Source organism: Haliotis rufescens, unplaced genomic scaffold (assembly GCF_023055435.1).
Source record: "Haliotis rufescens isolate VD_foot unplaced genomic scaffold, xgHalRufe1.0.p SCAF_74, whole genome shotgun sequence".
Lineage (NCBI taxonomy): Eukaryota > Metazoa > Mollusca > Gastropoda > Lepetellida > Haliotidae > Haliotis > Haliotis rufescens.
The window spans coordinates 578,630-596,504 of record NW_025964366.1 but is presented as its reverse complement, the minus strand read 5'-3'; the positions used below and the strand labels follow the sequence as shown (position 1 = coordinate 596,504).

Here is a 17,875-nt window from a genome sequence, read left to right as displayed (position 1 = left end):
CGTTGCCCGCATTATAAATCACTGGACTGTCTGATCCTCTATATTCATAGACCGCCGTGCTATTTATAGCTGGAATATTACACACGCAGAGAAACACACACACACACACACACACACACACACACACACACACGCATGCACACACACACGCACGCACGCACGCACGCACGCACGCACGCGCACGCACGCACGCACACACACACACACACACACAAATAAACCCGTTTCTGCTTTGCCTTACATAACCCAAGGGCAAACTGTGTCAAACGCTTGTTGTTGTATAACGCCCGTTTTGTTTCAGTTATCTGATTTGAAACAGCTGTGTCAAAATGCGGAATATCAGACAGTATATATCGTTGTCTGTCGCGTTTGACATTTGTCTTCTTACCTATAACGTAGGTCCGACATATTACATTAATGGTATTAATGACGTTGAGGTGGGTTATTAGCATCGTGAAGCCAAAATAAGTTCAATTATTAGATTTTTTTCTGACAACAAATCCTTTAATAACTTGAGATTAGTTAGGTAGCCCATGGTGTGTGTGGAGGAATTGAGAAACACCCCCGCAATATTCAAGCTGTTTGACGGCGGTCTGTAAATAATCGAGTCTGGACCTGACAATCCAGTGATTGACTTCATGAGCATTGATCCACGCAATTGGGATACGATGACATGCATCAACCAAGTCAGCGAGCCTGACCACCCGATCCCGTTAGTCGCCTTTTACGAAAAGCATAGTCGCCTTTTACGTCAAGCATGGGTTGCTGACGACCTATTCTACCCTTGGTGTTCACGGGTACACAAGGTAGTGAGTGTGTTGGGTTAACAGTATTTCAGGAATATCGTGACGTGTCAGTTGGATGTCTGTTGAATGCCCAAAGTGATGTCAACGCTAACCACTTTGGTGAAATTTAAAAACAAGAGCATGGTGCTGAGAAGCCAAGAAGACCAGTAAAGATCCGGGTTATAACAGGTCTTTAGCTACCCATGCTTGCCGTAACAGGCGACTATGTTTGTCGTAAGAGGCGGCTAATATGCCAGCTCAGCAATATTTCAGTTATATGACGGCGGTCTGTAAATAATCGAGTCAGGACCAGACAATCCAGTGATTGACATCATGAGCATCGATCAACGCAAGTGGGATACGATGACATGCATCAACCAAGTCAGCGAGTCTGACTGCCCGATCCCGTTAGTCGCCTATAACGACGAACATAGTCGCCTTTTAACTCCATTATTAACAGACCGCCGTCATATAGCTTGAATATTGCAGAGCGCGGCGTTAAACAACAAACAAACAAACACTGTGACCACTCTTGAGGCGGTTCTTAAGACAGACGTGATATTTTGGAAACCTATGTTAGCTCGGAGGTAACATATATGGTACAATGTCAATGGCAATAGACAGGGACATGTAAAACAAAGTTTAACATTGGGGAGGGTCAGTTTGTGGTTTGTGTTTTCATGCATATATCCCCCCTCCCCTCCTCCTACTAGTGGACTACATGTTGTCTTGGGTAAAGTTTCCTTGACAGAAGTTTCAGTGACGACTTTTCAAGTAATTATGTTGGGCATGTATTACAAACAAGAAAACAGGCTGGTCAAGCCTAAACGTGAATGTCCAAACTCAGGAAAGGTCAAATACCGGACTTGCTCGGACACATAGGTAGACGATAGAATGTAAACACAGAAGTGTTACTCCCATGTCTGTATCCTAGCGCTGGATAATCACAGTTATCGTACCTCCATGTTAGAATGACGAGATCTGACTGGTCCACGAGATCTTCACAAAATACTTCATCATACCTCCATGTTAGAATGACGTGATCTGATTGGTCCATGTGGTCTTGATAAGATGCTATGAATCCCGTCTGCGAAGGAAATACATTTCGAAGAGGGAGTATAAATCCTTTATACCCTACCCCGGCACGAAGAAAACGGGATGCACGTGGATTAGAATTAGATTAGAATAAATCCCTTATATACCCCACTTCGAAGAAAAAAGCCGCACGCTTTTCAATAAAAGTCACGTGACATGGCACAAGTTAACCTCAGCTCAATCGAACAGCTGTTTTCTATCAATCTTAAATTTGCTTTTAATTCTTTCCCAATAGCAAATTAAAACATGTCGGTAAGATACATCCGTTGTAGCAAGATTACTCGGGGTACATGAGGTTTTATACGTCCCTCTTTATTTTTTATACCACTCGCCTACGATCTCAACTGCGTGGATCGATGCTCATGATGTAAATCCCTGGATTGTCTGTTCCAGACTCGATTGTTTACGGAACGCCGTCATATAGCTGGAATATTACCGAGTTCGGCGTTAAACAACAAACAAACCTAACCTACCGCGGGATGCCTAAAACTATGTTCCCCTCGTGATCCTGCTACAACTTATACTATCTCCCCCCCCCCCCCCCCCCCCCCCCCCCCCCCCCTCCCTCGTCATCAGAATATACACTGACCCTGATCGTGTGAGATGAGATTAGTTGTCAGCACTATCTGATCAAACAAGATTAACACTTCAACCTGGATATACATAAACTATAGCGTTGCTGCGTAGACCAGTGATGGTCTAAGTCCGTTGACCTAAGGTTCACATGCCTTTTCGGAATCATTGGCAAAGGGTGGTGTCAATGTTTATGTCACTGATTAAGATTACTGGTTGTTCGGGGACGTGCTTAGATGAGAGCCTGACAAGACTAGACTTCAATTGAGTGAGACAGGTTATGACGTGAATTGACCAGACCCGATCCGTTTTTCTCGAAATATTTTAATTCATACGTATTTGAGTAATACGCGATTATTATTACGATTTGATATCAATAAGGTATGAAAAATCGCCATAGCACGATAATGTTCAATAATGTTTTCTAACCACTCCGCAGCAAAACCTTTTTAATAAATCATTCAATATTTCTTGATGCAACTTTGTAAGCACATCATTATTTGTACACCATTGGGAGTCCGAGTTAAAATAGGTACCCGGCAATATATGATTGTTTTGAGAGGCGACTAAATGGATCGTGGTCAGTTTTCGTGCCTTGGTTGATTGTGTGGCACCGTACCCTCACAGTGGGACGAAACCAAACAAATATCAAATATGTATATTAATTTAAGAACCTTCAATTTGTTTCCTGTTTTGTTATATAATTATAAATATCATATCCAACACTGTTATCAAATCAAAAGTCCCTTGAAAAGTACCATTACTAATTCACATAGACTGCAGCACCGGATTGAAAACATGAAGCTTCTACTATTTGTTATTCTGCGGAAAAACTTTGCTACATCGATAAGCTATCGGTACGTGGGTACATATGAATTTGGGTTCTCAGTTTCAGTTCATATCTGTTCACATCTGCGACACCGAGCAGACGACAACCAGAAAGACATTGGCCAGTTAACGTGAGGGTTGACCTCTTACCACTTGGCCCAACAAGACGGGCGAAATATATATGTGGACTTGAAAAATATATGGGTCAGACACATCATGTTTCCCTTCTCATCTGTAATTCAACTCTCGTAGCAGACGATACACTATCTGAGACTGGTCAAGGCTGGTCATCTTAAGGAATAAATGACCTTGGGAAGGGAAGTCGAGCATCCACGAAGATGGCACCCGTAAAGATCCGAGTTATAATTGGTCATAGGCAACCCATGCTTGCCGTAATAGGCGACTATGCTTGTCGTAAGAGGCGACTAACGGGATCGGGTGGTCAGGCTTGCTGACTTGGTTGATACATGTCATCGTATCCCTCCTGCGTTGATCGATGCTCATGATGTCAATCACCGCATTGTCTTGTCCTGGCTCGATTATTTACAGACCGCCGTCTGCTGAATGCGGCGTTAAACAACAAACAAACAAATCATACAGTGAAGGCCAAGAAGGTATAAACATTATTGCTTGAACTACTTCACAGGTACGTAGAAGTGAAAACATAAAATAAAGAATTGTATTCAAAATTTATTTCACAGCATAATTTAAAGTTATATTTACATATTTGCAGCAATTTCCAAATTTGCTAAATATCATTACGTGATCCTTACATTAATAAGGTAGCATTCAACAAATCATTGTTACATGATCAAAGTGAAAACATCTTCTAAAGCTGCATTACAAAACTCTGTGTCATATTTTACAAGTTTTAAAATAATATATGTATATCAAAATCGTGATGCTAAATATGTACGTTAATAAATAAATAAAATAAAATATCAACAAATCTTGCTTCACTTGCAATAGTCTGCTTTGTTATTGTTCAGATCGGACAATGTACTTGTCAACGAAAACAAAAGGACCCAAGTAAAGATATATTTTCGAAAAAGGTCAAGGTTGACCGTCAAAACATAGCCCCAGGGCGGCACAACAAAGCCTAATTAGGTCAGTGTTCCTTGTATGGTAAAACGTGCCTGATATAGGTTACTTGGCTATGTATTTATACAAATATCTCCCTCGGGCGAAATATTTCACTCAAAATACGATTAATGAATGTCATATAGCGTGCCATTTAATAACCGTTAAGCACGGTGAGGACTTTGTGAGCATCAGGGAACGTGATGAGAAAATATAAGCTCACGTGACAGCGCAGTAAAACTAGTTCTTTACGTATCCTCAAAATAGAAATACTACCGTTATGTATTACCTCATCATATATTTGATTGCAGAGAGTTCATATCTAGTCGGAGTAAACAAGATAATAAAGGGTATTTATAAATGACAAGATAAAGAACATTAATAGGATGTAAATATTCCTTTGCCTGACAAAGAGCAATGGTTAAATCACCATATAACGACTCCTTAAGACGTGTTTGTAATGCCATTCCGTGACAATGGCGTTTCTTGTCCAATGCAATACCTGTGATACTGCTATAAACGTTGTGTGTTATACATTATTAAAATAGCCAAGATGTTAGTGTTCATCTGTGTTAAAATTGTGGGCTTAAGTTCTAAAGGGTGAAGTAGAAATAGTCTGAACATAAGAACTTCGTCAGAAATAAGTGTTAAAAGTAACGATTGTCCTTAATGCAATTACCAGAGATTTATCTTGGATTCCAAACTAAATTACCTTCAAGTTGTCATTCAATTGCGAAACAGTTGTTGTTTGTTTCAAACCTGGGATTGTTTAAAAGTTTGTTTTTTTCCGAGGGACCACACACTGAAATTTACTCTACATTCAATCCAATCATACATTTAAAGCCTCGTCCTCCAAATGGATCATGTTATCAGTGGAATCGACATAGCCGAAACATTAGTTATAACTATATTAACATGAATTGGCAACTTTACTTTATATTTGCTGCAGACTTGGGGCCGAATATCGACCTCTAACCAGATCTAAATAAATCCCTCTAATTACACACACAGAACGGGTGGTTGTACATTATCAGAATAAGATAAATTGTTGAAGACAATTTTCCCGTACTGCGATACATCTAAATACGGAAATCCACGAATTATGAATTGCCCTGACAGATTAACTTTATACATATAAATTAATCGGGTGTTCTTAACTTATTTTGAGTAGTATGGATCAAATGTTGCGATCTTTCATTGCACAAAAACCTGTTTTGTGGTTGAACATCCCAAAACGTCGTGTTAATTTATTAATATTGTAAGTCGAACTTCGTTATCTCGAACACCGTTATCTCGAACCCGTTCTCTTGTTGGGAATGCCTTACTACTTCGATTGCCCGGATATCTCGAAGTTACAACACGGTCCCGCTAGGTTCGAGACAATGGGGTTCGACTGCAGTGCCGGTTTAAAAACATGAAGCTTTACTATTTGTTATTTTGCGGAAACAATTTGCTACATCGATAAGCTACATGTTCTGATAAAGTCTACAAACGTAGGTACATATGAATTGTGTTTCCCAGTTTCAATTCAGATCTGTTCACATCTGCGACATCGAGCAGACGACAACCAGAAAGACATTGGTCAGTTGACGTGAGGGTTGACCTCTTGCGACTTGGCTCAACAAGACGGGCGAAATATATACGCGGACTAGAAAAATATATGGGTCAGACGCACCATGTTTCCCTTCTCATCTGTAATTCAACTCGCGTAGAAGACGATAAACTATCTGAGACTGGTCAAGGCTGGTCATCTGAAGGAATAAATGACCTTGGGAAGGGAAGGTGAACATCCACGCAGAATGGCTTGAACATTGCACGAAATACAAGGTAGCAGTTCATTCGAAGGCACACAGAAAACACACCGTACTCCTAAATGTATTTATACACCTCAGAAAAGAGGTCCCGATGTCTCGCCTTCCTGAGTCTCATTGCCCGCGAGAAGACGTGTTGCATTTACAATATTGTACACACATTTGCTTGTACGTCACGTGAACCGTCTTGAACTTTAAGCACAGACGCAAGAGCATTATTGATAGTCCTTCGCACCTTTTTCTCCACTTCCGGTGAGGCTTCCACATAGCACGTGGCCCCCAACTTCCGAGCGAGGGTGTTTCCCTCGGCCGCTGAGATAGGTTTCTGTCCGTTTGTGCGAAGAAGTCTGAGAATGGTCGTCACTTCACGAAGATCGGCCTGTGTTCCGACTAGAATATATGGCTTCTCCGGTGCGATCTGACGTATTTCCGGTAACCATATGTCCTGCACGTGTTGTAGAGAGTCCGGTTGGACTACCGAGAAACACAGCACGAAAATGTCTGTTCCTTCGTATATCTCTTTCCTTATCGGCCGCTCATCCTGAAACAGAAAAACTCCATTACTCCACACGCTCATTGAACGCCAATTTAGACCAAGAACTCCTTAACAAAATGCTGGACAAGCTCCGTCTTCTAAAGTTCAATTAGCAACGCTCTAATACAGGTGGATGATCGTCATTTTATCTAGATCGATTTTGCAAGTATCAGGGATTCTGGTGGCGTGGTTGATATTGAACTGTTGCAGTATGGTGCAGGACAAAATCAACACCATGTTTACTTAAAATATTCGATGATAATGGCCCATCACCCAGCTGTCAAAAAGGATTATTTATCTGACTTGGTGTGGAAGAAAACAAATATTTTAATGGGAGTCCGGTATGATGGGCTTGGGTACTTAAAGAAGCTTATTACTTATGGTAATTGTAGATGAGTGAGTCAATGGGTCTTTGGCGTTGTACTGAAAAAATAAATTTAACGGTTTGCAAGCATAGCCCAACCGGGAACACGGAATGTAGGCATTGATCAGCGATGAAAACGCTGTTAATACCATCACATCTGAGATTAACTATTGGTGAGTGGGTATCGTTTTACGCCGCTTTTAGCAATATTCCAGCAATATCACGGTGAGGAAGCAGAGTGTGTGAGTGAGTATAGTGTTACGCCGCTTTTAGCAATATTCCAGCAATATCGCGGCTGGGGACACCAGAAATGGGCTTCACACATCGTACCCATGTCGGGAATCGAACCCGGGTCTTCGGCGTGACGAGCGAACACTTTAACCACTAGGCTATCCGACCGCCCCCTCTGAGGAACCAGAAATTGGCTTCACAAATTGTACTCATGTGGGAATCTTAGGCGTGACGCGCAATAGCTTATATACTAGGCTACCCCATCGCCAATGTTGACTTTGGTGATCGGTCACCAGTCCATGAAGTAGACATACTCCTGAACCATTGTGATCATCCCATTCCAACTAAGGCACTATTCCACCATACCTAGTGTGCTTCAACATTATTTCAACAATGGGCTTGATATACGAATGAGTGAGTTTGGTTAAGCGCTGCTTTAAACACCAATATCACTGCGTAACAAAAGTCAAAATTATGGAACCCGACCTTCAGCGTGACGAGCGAACGCTTTAACCGAGGGGCTAGTTCGACATGACAAGGAACTAGATAGAGCAATCTTCCTTCCGTCCTGAGTGTCGGTTTCAGTGTACGAGGGCAGTTGGCCCGGAACAAACCATGTAAACAGTTGCGATGTTGTACGTGATCTCACACCACCGCTCCCGGACAGGCACTTTAACTGGAATAGGGCTATGGTCTAATTACGCGAAACCTCCATTGTTCGCTTTGAAGTGCATAACAATGAGTGTCTATAGGCAGGGGAGTTAAATGGAGGAACTTATACTGTATACAACCCCCGTGAGGATTCTGAAGACAATGGATTCACGGTATACATCATGCTAGCCCTGTTATATGAAAACGGTGTGAAGTGCAACGTAAAACAACATTCACTCGCTCTAGTGAACCAGGTTATAATTTCAAAAAGGGTGTGTGTGTGAAGGGGGGGGGGGGGGGGGGGGGGGCGTTGGTGAAATATGTAAGTAAATGAATGAGTAATATTTAACGCCGCACTCATCATTATTGCAGCTTTTGCTGTAAATGTATATAGGTGAGCTTCGATCAGTGAAAGAACTTGCCGAAGACACGAGACAGTGGTGTCCCGATTCAAAACGTCAACGCCAGAAAACAACCACTCTCGGTGACCCTTCATCACGGATCCGTGCTTGTGTCTGACCTTAGTTTCAATTGACTCTTAGCACAAGTGACCTTCACACCCGTCCATCGGAAGTAGTCGATATAATCTGCTCAAGCAGAGAGAGGGTCAGGTTACCTTCGAAGGGGAGAGTTTAGTGGCAAATTAGTGCCGAATAACAAACGAACTGTTACATGGATTTGTTTATTTGTTTGTTGTTTAACGTCGCACTCAGCAATATTCCAGCTATATAACGGCGGTTTGGAAATAATCGAGTCTGGACCAGACAATCCAGTTATTGACATCATGAGCATCGATCTAAACAATTGGGATACGATGACATGTATCAATAAGACAGCAAGCCTGTCCACCCATCCCGTTAGTCGCCTCTCGTTGCTGAAGACCAATTCTAACCGGGATCTTCACGGGTAACAGCTACTAGTACATGGAATGTTATATACACCATTAACAGACCCAAATCAGCTGACCATAGTATGATATATTTCCCAAAACAATATCACTTAAATCAATACCATTTGTTTTCATATTTACATCTCAACCAAAGAATCCTATAAATATACCCACCAAATAAAACATTTTATTCATGACTTTATTTGGCTTTAAGCTTGTCCTTTCTATATGTATATTCGATGTGTTTGTAAAAATGTAGCTGTGTATTACATCGCATCGATCTGTTCCTTAAGGGAATGTATTGCAATAATATCATCTTATTTATAATACAGACAATGCATGTTGCTCTACGGAATAAACGGTACACGAAACGTTAACTTCAAACAGGTCTAACGGAGCCAGTCCCTCTATTCCTTAGAAATAGTGCCGGAATTCAAAGGGCCTGGTGTTCGGAGATGGTATGGTATACATCTCAACAGAATCAGGCATTCTAATCCAAACCGCAATAACTCGAAAGGTTATTTATGTATTTCAATTATTTGAGGCGACGTGGCTATTCTAAATGTCTTCTTGACTTTAAAGTCTGTAATATTAAACGGTATAGTTACAAACCGACGTATTCGAGTACAGATTTGAAACAAGACGTGAGGCGTGTTAATGCGTCTGGCCACATTTCACGTACACGAACCATGATATTGCTGGAATAGTTCTAAAAGCGGCGTAAAACCATACTCACTCACTCAAGGACACAAAAGTCACCATTTAGTACTTAAAACAATTACAATAGTTCATGCATAGTGAGTGTGCTGGGGTTTGTGCTTTTTGCAATATTCCAGCAATACCACGTTAATGGACACCAGAAAATGGTTTCACACGTTCTACCCATGTTGAGAATTAACCACTAGGCTACCCATCCACCCTTAAATGCATAGGATGCACTGATAGACATGTAGACATTGTACAGAAGCCCTGAAACTGTCATTGTGCCACAAGACACCTAGAACTCATTCAACATCATACACATGAACAAGCGAAAACTAATTCAATCTTCTGCAAGAAAATATCACAAAGCCCGTTTGCATATATCACCATGATGAGACAACGAACACACTAACGCGGAATCGAATGACTAACTACCCATCGCCGTCGTTGACGAGACTAGCCTACTCCGACTGCCGTCCCTTCAACATTAAATCAGCTGTTTCGTTTCCATAGCAACACGGCTGAGATAGCTTTTCTAGTACATTATACTAAAAGAATGAAACCACGTATCAAGTACGTCGACAGCAAACTACTACGTAATCTCGATCAGGGCCTATGATACATGAATCAAGACCCCGATGATGAATATAGAACTTTATCGCTGAACACTCGTTCTGGGCTGATGGTCCGTGTAATGGAACCGCGTTGAGTGTATATAGCACGTTTGTGGGAATGCTCGTTAGGGGGCGTTCATTTTAAGAATACAGCCCTAACTAGGGGTATCGTGGAAAATGTACAAAGCGCTGCTGTTATCGTTTGACAGGATGCAATAAGGAATGGCGAAACGTAATGATCACAGGTGCGCTGTTCTCCGCTATTAAGTGAAGTCACAACATATGCATAGGGTCGCCAGACATCTAGGCTTCCTCATGTTTCGGGAAAATGTCCACAAAGGCCTTCTGTTATGGTCGGGATTACCATATGGCCTAGGGGGAAGGTCTGTTGGAACAATGCCTGATCGACATCACTTTGTATTAGCTGCCCATTGATAGGTTCCACTAGTTCTAGCCATGGAAGTAATTACCACAAACTCAAGCGGCCTCAGAAACAGCCTTCACTGCACATCCCCATCCTTCTGTGTGGCCATCTACACATGTGCATGAGATAGATGCAGTGCTAGTTTGCAACAGTAAAACAAGGGAAATGTGACTTGATATGTCTTGAGTGAGTGAGTGAGTTAGGTTTTAAAGCCGCTTTTAACAGTATTCCAGTTATATCACGGCTTGTCAGCTTGATGTGGGAGGCAAGCTCGAAGTGATGCATGTCTCGGACGTTTACCACTTTGATGAAACCGACGAGCACGGGTATGGTGCTGACAAACTTAGATACATAGTTATATGTCTTGATAATTAACATATTGGGGATCTTTTTTAAAAAGAGATCGCATATATGGTCTCTGTTTATACAGATGAAGACCTTTCTACAATTCTTAAAAACTATAAAACAATTAGGAATTTCACGCGAACAAAAACTGTCAAATCAATTTTAAATTTGAATACTCTCTTATTTCGACATTTTTGACAGAATTTAAGACATGCGTTGTATGCCATTGTGATAAACCGATCTAGAGTGAGTGAGTTACATGACGTCGTGTCACCTTACAGTGGGAAGAAAACCCGAAGTGATGCAGGTCTTAGACATTTACCACTTCGGTGAAACCCACGAGCAATAGTATGGTTACAAACCTGGAAACATAATCGGAGCAAACCGGGATTCGAACCCACTATCATAGTTTCCTGTCGCGCTGAAGGGACGCCACACTGCACAGCGAATTGCGCGCCTTAGACAACTTGGCCACCCGTGCAAATCTAGAATTAAACGTCAATGCCAAGGACCTACTTCACTGATACTCTCCCTAACCGTAGTTTGCTTGTTCGATTGGATTACTTAATCTCACAAGCCCTTTAACAGAACTGGCATATCGCATGATGTTATCAAATCGAACATCTATAAGGGAAGCGAATGTTTTAAAATTTTCAATGTTTGTAGCCAGTAGTGCATTATAGATGGATGAAACACAAGAGTCGTACATAAGTCTTGTAGTTGACATGGGTTATGAAACAGCATGGCATGCACATTCTGAGTATGTGTTCCAATAATCATGGCCCTTAAAAAAACACGCTGGAGAACGTAAACAAATTCCTGTAAGAGTTTGAACGGTTCTATTAGCTTCAGGCTCGCTCGTTAGATTTGCTACACCTGTTCAAAAGCTGCACGAGAATGAGGGGGAACACGGACCCCCGCCCCCTGGGTTTTTCCACACCGACACGCACACAGACATGAGAGACTGTATGACACGCGATACACTAACCAGTTTGATCGAACAAACGGGATGATTTTGTGCGATAAAAATTGGCCGTATTTTATCTCCTAATGGTAAAAACAGATCTTGATTATTTGTCCAAGGGTGAGGAATACAATGATATTCGAGCGCCGCGCGTGTGTGTCTCCATTGGAGCTATGGAATCCAGGAACTGACAACAAAGGATAAGGTTGGAGGTTTTTGGCACCTTTTCAAACCAGAAAGTCAAGAGACTGGTCGCTAACTGTTATCGCATGAATCAGAACACAGAACATGTTCTTGGTGCTTGTCATGCCAAACGGATCAAGGTATAGCGGGCTTATTTTTTATGGCAAACAAATGTACTGTTTGCGTAGGTAAAGCCGGAATAAGGAGAATAGATGCACTTCTGATTCACTTTGTAAGAGTGCATTGGCATGCTGACCTTCAAAATGTCGGATGTTTAAAAACTAACCACGTGTCTGGGATTGTTTAGCACGGGCGTCCAATTTCGGTGCGTCTGCACCGCCTGAGTATAGAGCGCTATGACATTCTTGTTAAGACACCGACAACGCAACTGAAAACAAACCTGAAATTGAAGCGAGGATTTCAAGCTGCATCATGAGTGACATATTTATGCGGTTCAACTGGCAGTATTTAATTTGTTCATGCTTGGTCAGGATTAAATACCAGTTCTTTCCTGTATATCCGGGGGCCTTGACAGTTACTGGGCAAGGTTTGGAACATAACACCGAGTGACAGTCTGCCGGTCACCCGTTAAGACTGAGGAACGTAGATGTGGTCATCCAATGATGTTTTATGCCGCAGTTTAAAAACAGTAATATGGCAGGGGCTGTAAAATGGTCGTTTACCTCTGGTTTTTACTATCACACCGATATTATTATTACTATTATTATTATTATCATTATTCTAATCATCCTTGTCTTTCAGCAATCTTTCATAACATATACAAGGCACGCACAACGTAAGAATCTGACCTTCATTTCCACCGCTGATGCTGACGTTGCTATGTACGTTCAGTAAGCACGAGATAAAATGTTTGCATTACGTATTACCACATCAGCAGACAAAACAAAACTGCACTTTAACCTTGACTCGTGGTGGGGCACATGACAAGGGTCAGGTGTACGATAACAATCTCGAGTTACCTGGGCGGTCAGCGTTATCTGCATTGTGTACGTGATGCTGCGGAGTTCAAGTCTGGTCACGTGATGACATGGCCTTGACCTTACATTTTTTCTCAGTTCTACTATGATTGACATCTGCACTGAAATTCATCACCATATGATCGGTCATTAGACATTTTATGGGGTTTTCTTACCGCCTTGAGCTATATGTACCGATAAATAGGGGAAAAGTCTCAGTTTACAAACAACTGTTTGACCCGGAGGAAAGAAGACAGAACATAAAGCCGGATACGAAGGGGGAAGTTGTGTTGAAATATGTATCGCCTCATGTTATGACAGACCGTAATCACATAAATCAATATGTTTCACAAAAGTGTTGTACATAGCATCTGTGATAGTAATAGGGTGACAGCTGATTTCTCTGCATGACTTGTTTTAATTAACTGGCAATATGAGACAATATAGTGTACAAATACTTCGTATATTCCCTGTAGCTCACCTGGATATTGTTCATTTGGACATTATTAGTAATCACCACAAGGGTCAGTTACAAACGACTACGATTTAAGCCATAAAAAAGAGTAGTGTCCGACAGGCTATAATTTTGAAGGATTCTGGCTGAGGGGCAAAGGTTTGCATCCAAAATGGCTATCACAGCGGCCATGTTTGAACTGAGTTTCCGACATAGGATCATTGCTGCATATATAACAAATCAATTGTTGCTTCAATGACTTTTCAATATCGTTGTCTTGGCCTACGAATGAAATCAGATCTGTTTTCTGTGAAAAAACATGTTTGATAAACTCCAGAATTTTAATAAACTTTGCAGAATTTACGACAGACGGTCAACGTCACTCGTGTATATTTCTTTTCAATAAAGCTATTTTATCTTCGCAGTCTATGTAGAAATACTCTGTTACTTATGTCTGTTGTAAGCCTCATCCTTCAAAGCCTTCATATCGGTTCTAACATTCATCTGATTCAAACGGTGTTACCTCTTCCACTGTGTCTATCAACTCCAGCTTGATTCGCCGACCTGCCAGCTTCAGACTTCCTGAAAATACCGAAAAAAGTGGAAATAGTTATTTGTGCATACATGAGTTGAAATTCAGAACAGGCTATCCCTTCTTCTAAATGTAAGGTGAGTGGGTGAGAAGGGTTGTATGCCGCTTTTAGCAATATTCTAGAAATATCACGGCGGGGGACACCGGAAATGGACGTCAGACATTGTACCCATGTGGGGAATCGAACCTGGGTGTTTGGTATGACGAGCGAGCGCTTAACCACTAGACTACCCAACCGTCCGAAAGGTGAGGTGGGGTGTAATGGATTTCAACGTCGCGGGGCGGTGGCGTAGCCTAGTGGTTCAAGCGTTCGCTCGTCACGCCGAACACCCAGGGGCAGATAGAGACCCCAAGTTCAAGGTGCGAAGTTCGCTGTTTCAAGGCTGCCTCAGCGGCATTCCTGGGGGAGGGGTATGTTATGCCGAATAAGTGTACACAGAAAATAAACATCAGCCAGGTCCTCGAATATATTTTCGTAACATAAACTGTTCTTTGGGCATCATAAAACTGTACAATTAAACAGACCTATGTCAAACAAAGGCCACAGCTGGGCCACGACATGTCAACGAACTAGAAGACATGAGGTTGAAGGTCAGCCTCCTAAAATATATGAGTTCTTTGTTTGTTGTTTAACGCCACACTCGGCAATATTTCAGCTGTATGACAGCGGACTGTAAAATATTTAATCCAGAGATTTATAGTATTATGAGAGCAACGTGTCATGCCATTGTTTGATGTAGGGTTTTCCTGTTCAACGCTGTACTCGGAAATATTGCAGCTATATGGTGGCGGTCTGTAAATCGTCCGGACCAGACAATCCAGTGATTGACGATCATCATCCAACCCCCCCCCCCCCCCCCCCCCCCCAATGCTTTAACATAGATTTACAAGTCGTAGCTTTGACGATCGTAACTCCCATGCTCTAACATAGATTTACAACAGTCGTAGCGCTAAGACCATCGTAAATCCCATGCTCTAACATAGATTTACAACAGTCGTAGCGCTAAGACCATCGTAAATCCCATGCTCTAATATAGATTTACAACAGTCGTAGCGCTAAGACCATCGTAAATCCCATGCTCTAACATAGATTTACAACAGTCGTAGCGCTAAGACCATCGTAAATCCCATGCTCTAACATAGATTTACAACAGTCGTAGCTCTAAGACGATCGTAAATCCCATGCTCTAACATAGATTTACAACAGTCGTAGCGCTAAGACCATCGTAAATCCCATGCTCTAACATAGATTTACAACAGTCGTAGCGCTAAGACCATCGTAAATCCCATGCTCTAACATAGATTTACAACTGTCGTCGCTCTAAGACGATCGTAACTCCAATTCTTTAACATAGATTTACAACAGTCGTAGCGCTAAGAGGATCGTAACTCTCATGCTCTAACACAGATTTACAACAGTCGCAGCGCTAAGAGGATCGTAACTCTCATGCTTTAACACAGATTTACAACAGTCGTCGAGCTACGATCGCTTTGTTCAACGGGGTCCTTCACTTCGGTCTAGTTTAACACGTGGCTCGTAAAAATCGCGTAGATTCCAAGGTTTCATTCTTGTGGTGACCGCTAATTAGGAGAGCTATTGACTCTGACTGCACGGTGCATAGATTGGTGACACTCAGCGGAGATCAAAGCGTCTATGAACACGAGCCCTATTAGGCTCACCATGCACATGAGTGAGTGAGTGAGTGAGTGAGTGTGGTTTTACACCGCTTTTAGCAATATTCCAGCAATATCACGGCGGGGGACACCAGAAATGGGCTTCACACATTGTACCCATGTCGGGAATCGAACCCGGTTCTTCGGCGTGACGAGCGAACGCTTTAACCACTAGGCTACCCGACCGCCCCACCATGCACATGAAGGTGCCACGGGAAAATCTACTGAAATAATATTCAAAACGTGTAAAGTCCGTACTTTTTTCCCATCACTCACTCACCTTTGTGATACCAAACCCTCCTACATCGATTTACCTCACTCATTAACGACACTAGATGTACTTATACTGGGAGTATCATAGACTTCATTGAGTCTCTGAAAACAGAATTTTGATAGAAAATAGCATTTAGTTAAATGTGAAAGGAACCCCAGTGAGAAGAGTCCCACAGTCCCTGATCCATATTATTTTCCCTTCCGCCCAGTTCTTTCTGTAATGCAAAAGCCCTAAATGAAGCAAGTCTAGATTTTCCTCAGGTCTGAATCTCTCATCTCACTGGGGGCTCTTTTTTAATTCAAACGGAGTTATTTGTTTCTATCCAAATTTTATATTTTCAGAGACTAAGCTTTAGTCTAACGGAGATCCTGAACCTGTGAAAAATCTAGACTTACTTTGTTTAAATCTACAGCATTACATACAGTAAGGGCTGGGTGGAAGGGAAAAAATATGGTTCAGAAACCGTAAGACAGGCTTGTGCTATCATTCATATGTTTAAAATGTCAACCACAAACTAGGTTAAATATGCTAAAGTGCAACCGTCTCCATCTTCTTCATGAAGATGAATTACAACGACTTGAATGTGATAACCTTCTATCCTTTTATTAGTCTGTATTATTTGCTATCTTTTTTTCAGTTGCTGAAGATGTAAATTCCATCTGTAAAGGTCAAACACAAGCTCTAGAGCATACACCAAGCATGCATGGCACGATGAACAATGTCTTGTGCACATTTCTAGGCTAAGGGACCGACCATTTGCTATTCTGGGGGATGGGGAGTTGAGGGGAGGGCTGAAACTAAATGACAAAAATAAATTATCCCAGAAATAGTCACAAAATATTTTCATGCTCATAGTTCTATTTACAAATAAAATCTAATCTCAAGACAAAATTACCAGCAACCCTCCTCCAACCCCTCGAATATCAAATGATCGGTCCCTTAATGGTAGTCCGTTAATATTAATACTAATAATGCTAATACGTATTAGTACAAATGAATAATTCAGACAACATGCGACCGATTCAAAGTACTGAGTAGTTGAATCATATTAAAAGATCAAACATATAAAATCTAAGATATTAGAGTTGGTAAGTGTTGAACGATGGCCACGTTTATAATGTTCGCTAATAACCACAGATGTATCATCTAAATACTCAATCTCGTTTCGCCTTAGAAATTCTAAGAGACCCATGCAGTGCTGCGTATTTGTTGTTTTATCGCCCTGAATACGACACCCTTGCCCCGAAAGAGACACCCATATTGATTTTCTAACTGGCAACCTTCTCAACTGAAGCCACGTTTCCGCAAACACCCAAGACACGCGTTGCACTTTCGTTGAGATTTCGCTTTTGAAACCTTCCTGCATTGTGTCTAACGTCGCTCGCTCTGCAATCTCCTAGATCAAATGATAGCGGATGAGATCGCTTCTTCTTGTAATGTGACCCGCGATGAAGGAGACGAAGCTAAATACAACGCGAATAAAAAATACGGTCATGTCAGCTACCGCGTGTTTGAAACTGGGACACTTGGTGTGGCATGGCCTGGTGTAGTGTGGCGCCTGCACGTGCACATCATTTGTTTAACAAGGGAGATATAAGTATTGAATCTCGATTTCGAGGTCGGTCATTTCTCTCGGGGACAGTCGGACATTATACATTTGACAGCCATACATTGAAAAGCTGGTTTATGGATCCAATGAGCAGTATTCTAGCTATATGACGGCGGTCTGTAAAGAATCGAGTCTGGACCAGACAATCCAGTGATTGACATCATGATCATCGATCTACGCAATTGGGATACGATGACATGCATCAACCCAGTCAGCGAGCC

General features: G+C 41.8%; 1 protein-coding gene across 1 annotated transcript in view; it reads right to left on the bottom strand.

Annotated features, from left to right (window-relative positions):
- Positions 1-3,958: 3,958 nt before the first annotated feature.
- The window catches only part of LOC124152446 (cdc42 homolog), a 28,137-nt gene continuing 14,220 nt past the window's right edge, over positions 3,959-17,875 (bottom strand). The window contains exons 2-3 of the mRNA XM_046525382.2: positions 14,029-14,087; positions 3,959-6,713 (exon numbers count right to left, since the gene is read on the bottom strand). Coding sequence (XP_046381338.1) covers positions 6,315-6,713; positions 14,029-14,087 — 458 coding nt within the window. The 3' untranslated portion in view covers positions 3,959-6,314. The remainder of the gene's footprint in view (positions 6,714-14,028; positions 14,088-17,875) is intronic.